The 13,305-nt window shown below is 32.4% G+C and overlaps 1 protein-coding gene across 1 annotated transcript; it reads left to right on the top strand.

The window, feature by feature from the left end:
• The first annotated feature begins 1,930 nt into the window (after positions 1 to 1,930).
• LOC128174798 (fibropellin-3-like) lies at positions 1,931 to 12,720 on the top strand. The gene is made up of 5 exons (XM_052840252.1): positions 1,931 to 2,273; positions 5,770 to 5,842; positions 11,194 to 11,307; positions 12,412 to 12,525; positions 12,707 to 12,720. Exons 1-5 carry the CDS (start codon positions 1,962 to 1,964, stop codon positions 12,718 to 12,720), a joined length of 627 nt encoding a protein of 208 aa, XP_052696212.1. The 5' UTR covers positions 1,931 to 1,961.
• The last annotated feature ends 585 nt before the right edge of the window (positions 12,721 to 13,305 follow it).

Raw genomic sequence — 13,305 nt, 5'->3', positions numbered from 1 at the left:
TCATATCGTAAATTTCCACGAAATATTAAAAATTAAATGAGTGTTATCGATGTTTTGTTTTATACTAGAATTAAAATTAAAAATGTATAAATTTTTCACCAATTCGGTAGTTACACAAACCAAAATCAATTTCCGACAATTTAATCAAGCGAAACCTAATCAGGATGGTTTAAATATGATGCGTCCTCTCAGATCAGATCTGATCTGATACAGAGTCACTTGTATTGTAACATTAGGGGCAGTTAAGTTTAAGGCGTTTTTTTTTCTTTTCCTTTTTCTTTTTTCAAAAGCTAACAGTTGTTCATGATAAAAAGAATAAAGCTAGGAAGGAACTAATGAGCAATCTTGACTGCTGAATGAATATAAAGAAGATACTTTACTTTTGAAACATGGTAAACGTCTCACATTTATTATGCCTTAATACTCAAAATAGAACAATTTTACTGACAATTAAATAGTTTAGACAAGAAAATGAAATGTACGATTGAAAATCTTGAAATGGTTCCGATAACAATACTTTTCGATAATTATGATATTTCAATTAGTGAACTGTCATAACTGAAATATTTAGAACGATCAAAGTTACATCACAAAAGGTTTTTAAAAAACTTGGTCCAATTAAAGCTGAAAAAATAAAACTTTATTCAAATATTGCCTAATAACTTTGTAAGAAGCAAATAATATCAAAACTTTATATTTGATATCTTAACAGAAAATAAATAATCAGAAAAATCGATGTCAAGTATTTAAAGAATTTTTATGCTATAATTTGTCAATGATAAATATGTAAGCTAGCACCAACGTTGTCTTCAATACGAAGATATATCAATCCTTTGGATGTATTGCCCATATTTTCCATGATATTGTGGATTCGTTTAAATTCATGGGCCATTTTTTGTTGATTACTTAAATATTACAGGTTCATGGGGACGACATCTCGTGTATTAACTTATACCAACATAAATAGACATGACTTTGAAACCCTAATCTATTAATTCATGGGAGATGTTAATGTGGATGAGAGGTACCCATGATTCTACGAAAATTGAGCCACCATAAAATCTAATGATTTCACACTATTTATGTAGTCTTAATACCTACTATGTTTGACATCACATCATCCCTATATTTACACATTGTTTGTCACCGGCCAAAGTCATAGGCGTTCCCAATAAAAATAATTTTATCTTTTTTGTCCCTATACTATATTTACGTGGTGGAATGAAACTTTTATACGTCGATTAAGGTGGAAGCGTTTTTATATTACAACGATCTAACTAATAATACTCTGTAGACAATAGAACTGAACTTCAACTGTTCATCTATATTTTACTTCCTCTCATAACTTAACATCCTTTCATCTTTACAAAAAGGTCAAGATGAAAAATGTTTTGAAATAATCAAGGCTGTGATTAGTCCGTCAGAAGCAGAAAAAAACCAATACAAATAATTATGCCTCTTTTATTATCACTAGTATCCACTAGCTAACTCGTGAGTAGATAGGAAACAGCTTAACGATGTCAAACCGAAAAAAGCCCGTCTGTATATATTTTAACAGTGCCAAAATATTATATTTAAGTTAATTGAGATCTATTTGAAATTCGTACAGAAACATCATACTAAGGATGTTAAGGGAAAAAAATCATTGTTAAATGAAAAAGAAGTTGTTTTACTTATTACCTGTATGCAAAGATTTATAATATTAAGTGGTATTGTTTTCTTGCTTTGATATTAGTCCTGTATGAAACCGAATTTACATAAGCAATAAAAGCGAATAAATGGACCATCGATTTTGTATAATAAATTTTTAAAACATATTGATATGAATAGGACAAATGTTTACTGATTGGTTAATCCTTACGAATGAATGTTTGAACTGTTGTATAAATTCTAAGTTAATGTTAAATACCTTATCAATGTATGAGTAGCCATTAAGTAAATGTAGATGACTAGGACCTAAAATGAAATTCTTCGCAGTGATTTTATGTATTCATTGTTTAACATTGATATATTCTTCCGGACAATATTTACTTTCTTCTTCGTACTTCATTAAACAAGGGCATGTTTCCGAAACCACTGATTTGGGCGTTTTCGCGGTTCACAAACTCGAAATTCCGTCTATTGTAGAGTGTGCATTGCAGTGCGGAATGAAATTACTTTGTAATGCTTTTGACCTGTGTACCTTTGACGGTTATTACACGTGTCGATTCCGCAGTGGACACGCAAACCTTTCAAATACCACTACACGATGTGAACTTTTCGAAAATACAACTGTAAGTACAGCTTTTTACGAACTTTAAACCTTGTAACATTTTTTTTAAAATATAAAACGAGCAGGCACAATCCTGCTTCAATATTTGACCAAATAATTTTCTTTCATGGTAAAGTAACTAAATAAATAATTTTTGGTCATTTAAGAATATTCATTGACAAATGATTTTTAATACCTTACTCATAAGTTTTAAAGGGGAAAACAAACTGGTTAAGTTTGATATCCTTGCCAAACCTTATTCGAAAGGGGGAAGGAGTGACAGAAAAAATGGAAATGATATCTCTTGTAAGTTTCTTTATTATCTTAAAAGACAATGTTACCAAATACAGTATGTTATATTTTAAAGATTATAACGGGTGATAAATTATAAATTAAATAAACCTAAATCTTACCAAATGGGGATAAATAAGTGTCTTTCTTTACCTCTGGATATAAAACATATCATATTATTGTGTTTAACGTAAGCGTACATTTGCACGAAAAAATCAAGTGTATTCAATTTATTGGCATCACAACCGCCATTGAAATGTAATCAATAGTAAAAAAAATATATGCTCTGTATAAAGAATTTTTCGTTCTAATTTTTTAAAAATGGAAAAACTATACTAAGTTTAAAATTTTGGTCAAAAATAATTTTTTTCGATTTTAACGTTTACAATGCTCCGGTAATTCATTTTTAATAGGCAATCAAAATTAAAGTGTCATTTGTTGAGTTATTAGCGAGTTACAGAGCTTAAAATATCCTTCCCTATACAAAGCTTTGTATATTTTGAAGTTGAAGTAAATATTCCAGTTTTAGTCCTGAAATGAATGTGTTAATTTTTAGGAACCATTATTTATGCTTAAAATGAATGAGAAGATACAGAATCAGCTTGAAAAATATTTTTTACTGGACACGAGCCTTGTTTACCTGATGAAGAATAGTGAGCCCTGTATCTTGCTTAAAACTTATCGACTGGCACCCAAATTTCATTTGATCGTTAGAAAGGCATTCCTAAAGCATTGTATATAATAAAAACATAAAAATAAAATTTGACCAAAATTGTGACCATGCCCTTTAAAGGGGCATGGCCACGATTTCGGTCAAATTTTATTTTTCTGTTTTTTATTATTTACAATGCTTTTTGAAAGCATTTCTAATGATTAAATGAATCTTGAGAGTTAGTCGTAGAGATATGAGCAAGATACAGGGCTCACAATTCTTTGTCATGTAAACAAGGCTCGTGTCCGGTTTTTGTTTACATGGGTTCAATATACCAGTAAAAAATCTTTTTCAAACTGATTTGTATATCTTCTTATTCATTTAAAGCATAAATAGAAATTTCCTAACGTTTAACACATTATTTTTATATAAAACTGGAATTTACACTTCAACATTCAAAATGTAAACGAAAGAGCTTTGTTTACATAGCAAAGAATTGTAAGCGCTGTATCTCACTTATAACACGACGACTGACACTCAAATTTTGGTCAACCAATACAAATGACTTACTTAAGCATTGTGAACATTAAGAACGGATAAAAAAAATTGACCAAAATCGTGCCCATGCCCCTTTAACATACACTCCTGAATTTTCACTGAATTATTCGAGGGAAATCAATAAAGTTCAATCGCACTTTCCTGGGCCTTCCTGCAGAGCTCGGAAAACGACCTCTTATGCATATCGAAAGCATTTATGTGACTACTTCTATTCTTTTTAAAAATGTTTTTATTTTAATATAAATTTCATGTCAATGTATCGTATGTTGGTGTCTGAACTACAACTAAACTCAGTGATTTAAACTTATCACGAACACTGCAAAGCGGAGCATCCCCTCGCGAAATGAAATATTGTGGGGAGGGGGATACATTTTTTAGGACAACTTATTGATGTAATTAAAGAGACCATATATATTTACATTGTATTGTATCCATGGAAGGGGAGAGGGTCATTAACGTAATTGTACAAATTCTCCCATTACTCGTGAAAACACATAATAAATGTTTTAAACTTAGGTAGTTATTTTATTCGGTTTATTCAGTGACATACATTAGGCATTCAGACAATAAGTATAGGCTAATTTAAGTTCCATTATGAATATGAAACACAGCTAAGATATAGCGATTTGAAGTATGTCTTATGGAAAAATTCGAGTAAGTATGTCCTAATTTTAACTCCAGTTGTTTTAAAAGAGTAACACACCTACAGTGATAAACATGAAAGTTATCCACGGTTAATAATTTTGACGAAATTTGTCAAATTGTCTTCTGAATTATAAACCTGTTCTTTTCTCTAGTAATTCGGGAAATACAGTCCAAAATTCGACTCAAACGGCTGCTTGTTTTGAATCAATTCAAATAAACTTAATATTCTACTCTGACTTCAGTTTTTTTCTCTTTGGACATCTGTCTAACTCCCCATTTTTATAAAGCATTTGTTTCTTACCTTTACAAGGCCTAAATCCAATAAAATATAAAGTTGTTGATTTGAAGTGTTTTCTTTCGCGAAGCGGAAATATTTAATGTCAAGTTGTACATACAAAATTATTTTAAGTGTTAATTTCTTCACATAATTACTTGCAAATGGACAGGGTTTGTCCTTACACCCTGCTCATAAAGTGTACAAAATTTGATAAATATACATGCGAGAGTTATATTTTAATTTTGCTTAAAATACTGAAAAGGACACACACACACACACAGCAGCGATGCTATATCCCCTTCACAACCAGTTGCGCGAGGAGATAAATATACTATAAGTGTTAGTTTCAAGATTGCCTAGCGAATTCTTCAACTATTGGAAGATACTCCATTTTGTATAATGATAAATATTCTAACATGTGTCAATGCCATTACATTGGAGGCGTTTTCTGAGCTCTGTCGGAGAGTGTTCGACTAATTCGATTCATAAATATGTCGTTCAAATTCAATACGTGATGTTGACGCACACACAAAAAAATACCTTTACATGGACTGTTCCTAATATATTTTTTAAAAATTTCACAGCTACATTGTTTTAGCTTGTGTAATAAATACAAAGGTCTATGTCATTATTTATGATTAAATTAATATAAATCACTCCCGCACCTGAGCGTCAAGGACATCTAATGGATGTGTATACTTCTCACAATTGTGGATTATTGCAGCTAAGATGATTTACATGTATTATAAAGATATCTATAGTTGTTTTTCTGTCTTTTACAGTTGACTCAATTGTATTCTTGTTGTAATTTTACTCGACTGATTTTTATTTCACTTTTTACTTATTTTACGCCTTTTTAAAAATTGTCATTTACGAATAAATTTATTTGATTTGTGTTACATTGTTTCTTGTCTAAGTTACATTAGTATAGTAAAGCCACTGAGCTCCATTTCACTTGTTAATAGCTTCTGCTTAATGTATATCCCTTAATATGGTCACCATATCATCAATTTATAATATTCTATATGTCATGAACTTATTCGTTCATATTGTTATGTTCTTCTGTAAATTATTATGTTTTTTTCTTATTTGCAGAACAAAAACTGCCACAATGGAGCACTCTTAGGAGCTCAAGGACCGTGTGAGATCAGTAAGTTGATGTCACAAGGTAACGGCATCATAATAAAACTATGTGTCTGTATTCTTTATGGCGAAGTATAAAAGATATATCTTAACTCAATAAAAACTACGTGGCTGTATTTTATATGGTGAAGATATATCTTTACTCAATGATAAACTTTATTATACCTCAATATGATTATTCTATATAACGCGACATCTGATTAGTTCTGGACAATCACGTGACCAGGCGACAAATCGTAGTGTCTCCCGGGGAATAAATATCATGTCTCACCTTTTCGGAAATCTCGGGGGTTTTTCATCCCAAAAGTATGAAACAGCCAATATGAGCATACGATATTAACAAATATGATAAAATAAAAAAATATTTAATCATTTATTTAAATTCTCTTTACGCTACAAAAATAAATTTTACTATTTTTGATTTGAATCTATAAAAACAAAGATAGAAAATCAGAAAAACAAAAACAAAAATCACAACATCTTTGATTTCGACAAGTCGAAAAACTATCAAAAATCGACGTATGTTGTATAATCATTTCGTCGCATGAGAACCATATTGTTCTATCACCAAAAAGTTGATTTTGAGAAAATTGAACTCAAAGTTTGAGACCCTATATCTTTTAATGCATATGTCCAATTGAATTAAACCTTTAACATTTATATTTGTGGGAGTTATTTCTGTTAAAATAGACACTGTAGTTGGCTGTAAGGGTTCCAAAAATATCAAATTCGACGTTGTTCATTTGGAGATAGAACACTGTTACATAACCTTTTTGCATATCTATTGATAGTTACATTGTATTTGGAAATAGCACAAATTGGTTTTATGTATTATATCAAAATAAAAAATATATTTGGAGATACACCATATTATATGAAAATAAAAAGTGACTAATTAATAAATAATACTTTTATTTTTAAGAAACTAATATATTTTCATAACTGGAGAATGGTATGCAGTGAGGTTATATAGCTTAGTTTTCTATTTTTTCTTTAAAGTCGGGGGGGGGGGGATAATATGGATTCAAAAATAATTGAAAAAGAACCACAAAAATCTTTTGTTCTACTTTAATAGTAATGCTCAGAACAATGAGTTGCTTTTCTCAACATTAAACATAAGTTTGAACATCTAAATGATGCAAAATTGCAAAACTCAAAATGCTAGAAATTCAAAAATGCAACATTTTCTCATAACTAATTTCTACGTAGGAACAATTCAATGTTTTTCTGCTTGAAATATAAGTAGGTAGCTATTACTTCCTTTTCAAATGGCAAAATACCTCAAAGAATTCACGGTCTTGAAGGGGCATGAATCTTAACATAGATTCGAAATCATGTTTTTTTTCTTTGGAAAGAACAGGAGACTTTGAGATATTCTTTGGCAAAGGAAGATAAATATTTGGACATGGGTCCTTGCTTCTCGTAGTCTGACTTCTTATGGAAACATCTGTAAACTCTATGTCTGCAAAGGACATTTTGAACTGCACATGAAAAGGTTTCCCTGATACATACTGGATATGCTTTACTTTTGAGTATGGCACGTTACTAAATTTCAAAGTTGATGAAACTCTCTGAAAATTGTAGAAGTGGGATTTTTGTAATTGTATGACCTTTGAGTGCTTAGGCCTGATATTTCTTAAAACTCGTAGCAAAGAAACAGGACTGTAAATTTCAGATATTCGGAGGCCTTTTTCCAGGTGACTGTGAATGTTGTCAACTTCCTGGATGGAAGAGTGTCCAGGTGTACAGAACTTTTGAGCTATCTTATTTATGCTAGGGTTTTGGGACATAAAGGTCTTTAAGGCTAGAGACATCACAGAATTACGATTCTGTGGGACACAGGAATCAGACCACAGAATTATCGAGTTGACTTGTGGATGGTCCTTCAAGACAGCACTAAGGATAACTTGGAGGGCACTTGCAATTTCATTTGCGCCTCTACCGGCAATGCATTCTGCCCATATTGCATTATATGCTTTTTTATCTAATGAACAATGGGCAGTTAAATTGAAAACATTCAGTTTTCGCTTGTAGAAAAAATTAGAAACATTTGCTCTCGGACAAGTCAGGACATTCTGCAAATCAAAACAAAGGATGGCCTCTGTTTTGTTAGTTGATTTTCTGTCACTTTCTCGTTCTTCACGTGTTTCAGATTTATCTTTTTGATGCGCATCGAACTTTTCTTGCAATGTTCTTGTAACCTTGTTTGCCGCCTGATACTCGATACACTGATTACACCTATCTTTTTTTGGTACATGGAAGCCTAGGTTAAATTCTGTATTAAAGATATTGCGATACATGTGAGACTTCACAGGTACAACATCATTCTCAGCACACTTCTCAACGTAGAGATTATACATTTTAGACAAATTAAGATCTGAAGCAAGGTATTCCTTTGAAGAGGATGCTCTACAGTAATGAGATGGCATCCTAGGGAAGGACTCAATATGCTCTCTTATAAAGGTCCGTGCATCATCTGTAGTTCGTGATTTTGTGAGTTTACCTCTTTTGTCTGTGAACTCATTTCTAGCTGCCTTGTCATGAAACCACTCAATTCTTCTTTGACTTATGTCAATGGAACTTAAGTAAAATTCCTTACAAACTCTAACTTTTCCTCCCCCTTTACAAAAAAGTATCTATATGAGTATTTGCGTCTCGATTTAGCAGCTGTAGTTCTCACACGTTCTTTCACCGTCCGCTCTGTTGTTTTGGCATAAAATGCATTCTTTCCATCATCTGATAAATTCCAAAACTTGGTGAATATAACATCCCTTTCCTCGGATGTAATGTTTAAGCTACATCGAAATTTACATTTTCCATTACAATCTTTTCTGTTCTTTATTTCTCTTTTTCGCTGGATATTTCCTTTTGAGTCCTTGTATTCTTTCCCTGATTGACGTTGTCTCTTTCTTATATTCTTTTTCCATTGATCTTCATTTCGTGTCCGCTTTCTGCTTTTTCTTGCACCTATATCCTCTCCTGAACTGCTATCACCAATTAGAGTATTTTCTTCAGTATCATCCCTAGTGGTGTCTTCTGACTGAACATTTTCTGAAAGGCTTTCTTCCTCAGTGGCTGTTGACGCCTCAAATTCTTCCTCAGTGGCTGTTGACGCCTCAAATGCATCCAAATTATTGGCCTCTCCATCTGATGAATCGCCATTCTCCTCATTTATGTTAAAGTCTGGATCGTTGGGATCTTCAATAGAGCTTTCTTCTTCAAGACTTTCAAATAAGTTTTCAGGATCCTCGATTTTAAACAAATTGTTGTTGCTATCAATAGTACTTTCAATGTGACTATCAGAATTAAAATCTGTTGTTTGCTTATCTGGATTTGAATTCAAGTTGCTTAGAGATAATGTGGCATCAGAAGACAACGCTATGACAGGGTCAACTTCGTAGGTCTGATTGCTTGAGTTGGCATTTTCACATAAGCGATCAAGCAACATCAAAGCTTCTTCAACATTCATATTTTGTAAATGTTAAATTGACAGTCACAAAAAACTGATGTAATCTCGCTTTCAAACAAATAATGGTTAACTGAAGCAGCTAGAGATAAAGAAAAGTACTGAAGATATCTGCAATTTTCTTTTAGAATCCTTTTACACTGTGACACATTCAATTCTATTCCACACCCATCCAGAGTAATAAGATTCTGTTTTGATGCTACTGCAACAAATGTATATGGCGTTATATTTGTAAATGATAAGAATAGGTGGTCCAATTTTGTGCAGTTATTAATTTCAAGAAATTCACTGTCATGCAGAAGTTTGCAGCCTGTTAAGTCTAACACATCTAGTTCTGGGGTCTTCCGAAGGAAGAGAGCGAAGTAATTGTACTGTCAGATAGATCCAACCAATATAAGTACCTACACCTCTCCAAGGAACCCTCAATAATTGTGTTTGGAATCTGGATTTCAAAATTTGAGCGTGGTAATAAAAATCTTCTGAAGCAGCTCGAATGTTGCAAAATTCTTTCAAGATCCGATGATTTTACAGCAAGTTCTATGTCAAATTCAAAGAAACGCCACAGTATTGAATTCTCTTCAATAAGTGAATGTAGCCGCTTACATGTTCTATTGACTACTTGGAGTAAAAATTGTAGATCAAATAATTTGAAAATAGACACTAATATGTTGTCTGGGAGTTCCGTCAACTTTAACATATAACAGAAATACATAAATTTATTAAGTTATATCAGAAATTGTTTAAAAATCCCACATTTGCTTCAAATCAATAAAAATGAAAAAGCATCACAATATTGGTTTAATGTTCCAATTTCTAACAAAAGATAAATATGTTTAAATTCAGAATGTTCTATCTCCATTTGGAAGTTTGTTGCCTGTTAAAACTGCTTTTTATTGATATTTTGAACATTATGTGAATATTATTTAACGCTGATACTCCTCCTGTGTCATAATATTATAAGAATTATGATAAACAATGAAAAAAACATTAAAAATAATAGAATTATACTGACCCAATCTTGTTGTCGTCCATCTGCATTGAAAACACATAGCCACATGTGGTCAAGACACAATGCCATTGGTCAATGGACATAGAACATTTTGGTTCTGATCAATTTAAGGGTTTTGGAGATAGAACAGAAAAGAATTGTTTATACCTTTGTATTTGATCATTTTCTCCATAACTTTGTATTGTGTTAAGAAAGAGCTGATTGTAAGGATATCAGTGATGTATAGAACTCATTTTTTTCAAAAATGGCACATAGAACATTATGGTTCTCAAGCGACGATTTGTTGATCGGTATAGTAAAACTTTTATTGCATGATGGTGAGGAAAATATGAAGATTTATTCCCCCAGGAAAATTATATTTCCCTCGGGCATAGCCCTCGGGAAATCTTATTTTTCTTGGGGGAATAAAGCTTCATATTTTACTCACCATCATGCAATAAATGTATATTGTGTCTGTATTTTTTATGATTAAAACTTATCTCAAATCATTACTAAACTGTCGTGTTTCCGACGACTTAATGGTTTTGAGGTTTTAGGTGTACTTATAGTTAATAGTTCACTTCTCTCTAATTTAGATATACCGCTTTTACTGAAACAATCTCGTGTTGATCAATTCAAAATCCTTTGAAAGTGAAAGGATATTTTTCATTTATTGTACAAAAAAAACTTGTCTGGAAAAAAATCCATTACAGTCTAAGAACATCATATTCTGTGTGTTGACAAGCCAAAGGTGTGAGATGTTACCCTGGTTCAGGCATTTTATTTTTTGTTTATATGCAAATGGCTTAATTTTTTTTATTTACCAGCCATACTTTTTTCAGGGTTTCTTTTTCTTTAAAACGAGACAAAATGGTTACAATAAATCTCCCTGGTTTTTTTTTTACCTTTTATACATTTCAAGATACTGATGAGTGCCAGAATGACCCATGTCTTAACGGAGCCACATGTAGGAACACACCCGGCTCATTCAACTGTACATGTGACGCCGGATGGACCGGGATAACTTGTAATGAAGGTAAAAGACAATGAAATGCGTAAATTTTTATGTTTATTTTCATCAAATGCAAAATAAGCTTGTTTATAGTTGTGGAGGCTGCAAATGTTAAAATGTCCCTTCCGTTAAAATAAGCATAATTTCTCAAATCCAACTTAAAACCAAATTCTCTTTTGCAAAAATTGTTATATTTTAAAGCTGACACGAATTCATAAAAACATTCGGTCGCAATATTAGTTTCGATCGCTCCCCTACTGCCATCGGGGTTTATATACCGGTTGAGAAAGATACGGTTGGCTGCTTTCCGATCGAGGCATTCAGGTTGCACGGACTTCTAAATGCGTGAAATACACATTGTAGTAAAATGTTTGTGATAAAGAATAAAGGAAACAACAATCAATAAAATACAAGTTTTATTTATTCTTTAAAAGAATTTCCGTAGTATTAGTACTTTTTTGCACAGAATGCGCGTCATTACTTCGAATGTCGTTCATACGTCTGTGTCCTTTTGAAAACCCCGGCGTCACTACATCCAACACAATAGCTAAATGATAGTTAATCCATAAAAGTAACACGTAACATCATCCCATCGGTTTCTACAAAAAGGCTCCGTTTCTAAAATCCATGGGATTTTTGACATTGCTCGATCTGCCACAGTGGTTTGCGCATGTTAAATAACAGTAACTACACAGAAAACGGTCTAAAATTATAGAGGCTGTTTTAAGTATCCCTGCCTTGGTTTCAGTCTGTTTTGTTTCGTCTTTCATTGGATATTCCTTGCCAGTTTAGTGGTTGTCATATATTTGTTCAACACGCGTTTCTAAACGTCTTTTCGTCCAAGGTAACGTGTTCGGGTGTATGAAATATCAGAAAGCGATTAAACGTGAATAGAGCTCTCGGCCTTATATAGGGGGTGTGTAGCGATAAGCAGAAAATCCACAACTAATATGGCGGTAGTCGGAGATAAAGGGAAGTAATACGTATATATGAATTCACGTCAGCTTTGACGAGGATTATTACATGGATGTTTATGTATTGATGTAGCTGTGTTGGGGTTCTTTAAATTGTTTTTCTAGTGTATGTTATGACTGGGATAAACAGCTAAAAATCGTAACTAACTTTTAGATATCAATGAATGTCTGGACAATCCTTGTCACAACGGAGGAACATGCAGTAACAACGCTGGATCTTTCACGTGTACATGCGCAGGTGGATTCTCAGGAGCACTCTGTAATGAAGGTAAATGTATATTTCTCTTCCTCTCTCTGTCATAAAAATGTCTTGCTCTTCTGTTTCTGTCTTTCTTTCCGCCTCTTAATTCAAGTTGATGTTAATCAACTCTCTGATTGTTATTTCTGTGTTTTTGCCTTCCTCTCTTATGTTTGTCATTACCTCTCTAAATCGATACTTATCTATACAGTTTCCTACTTGTAAACACTGTCATATTATTTCAACTTTATTTCTTCTATCTGAGTGAAGAAATACTCTGTTCGTTGGAGCTTCTTTTTGTTGGATATAGTTTCATTATTATATCAATACAGGGATGTGTGACGTTTATATTCTTTTTAAAGAAGTCGGATCTAATTTTTAAAAGTTTTACAAATTTATAAGCTTTAATTAACGCTGGCGAATTTGAAATTATATCCTATTTTCAAAGACTCAGATTAAAGGAACTGTTGTAAAGTACATCAGGTAATTTCAATTTTAGGTCACTGGAGTCACATAACTTATTGTAATATGTACTTTACCGTCGTCGTCCGTGTTAATGCGACGCTCGTCGCGCGTTAACATTTGCCCATTTATCACCTCGTTACGTAGTTTGGCTGTTTCTATTAAAAAGTGACATGACGCATCATAAATTGTACATTTTATGACTCTTTGCTAAGATTGCCTATGGACAGGACCACATTTGCTAAATTTGACCATTTTTTCTAATATTTTACATTTTTTCTGCTTATCTAAGAAAATCTTTCTTTAAAAATGCATTCATATTTTTACCAAAATTGTAAATTCCATGTG

Source organism: Crassostrea angulata, chromosome 2 (genome assembly GCF_025612915.1).
Source record: "Crassostrea angulata isolate pt1a10 chromosome 2, ASM2561291v2, whole genome shotgun sequence".
In the NCBI taxonomy this organism is placed as follows: domain Eukaryota; kingdom Metazoa; phylum Mollusca; class Bivalvia; order Ostreida; family Ostreidae; genus Magallana; species Magallana angulata.
Note: the sequence above shows the minus strand (reverse complement) of the source record. Positions and strands in the feature narration are given on the sequence as shown.

Excerpts from the sequence above, each read along its gene's own strand:
- LOC128174798 (XM_052840252.1), top strand. The coding sequence starts at position 1,962 with ATGAAATTCTTCGCAGTGATTTTATGTATTCATTGTTTAACATTGATA. Across the intron at positions 2,274-5,769 it reads AACTTTTCGAAAATACAACT|AACAAAAACTGCCACAATGG; the intron begins GTAAGTACAGCT and ends TCTTATTTGCAG. Across the intron at positions 5,843-11,193 it reads CAGTAAGTTGATGTCACAAG|ATACTGATGAGTGCCAGAAT; the intron begins GTAACGGCATCA and ends ATACATTTCAAG.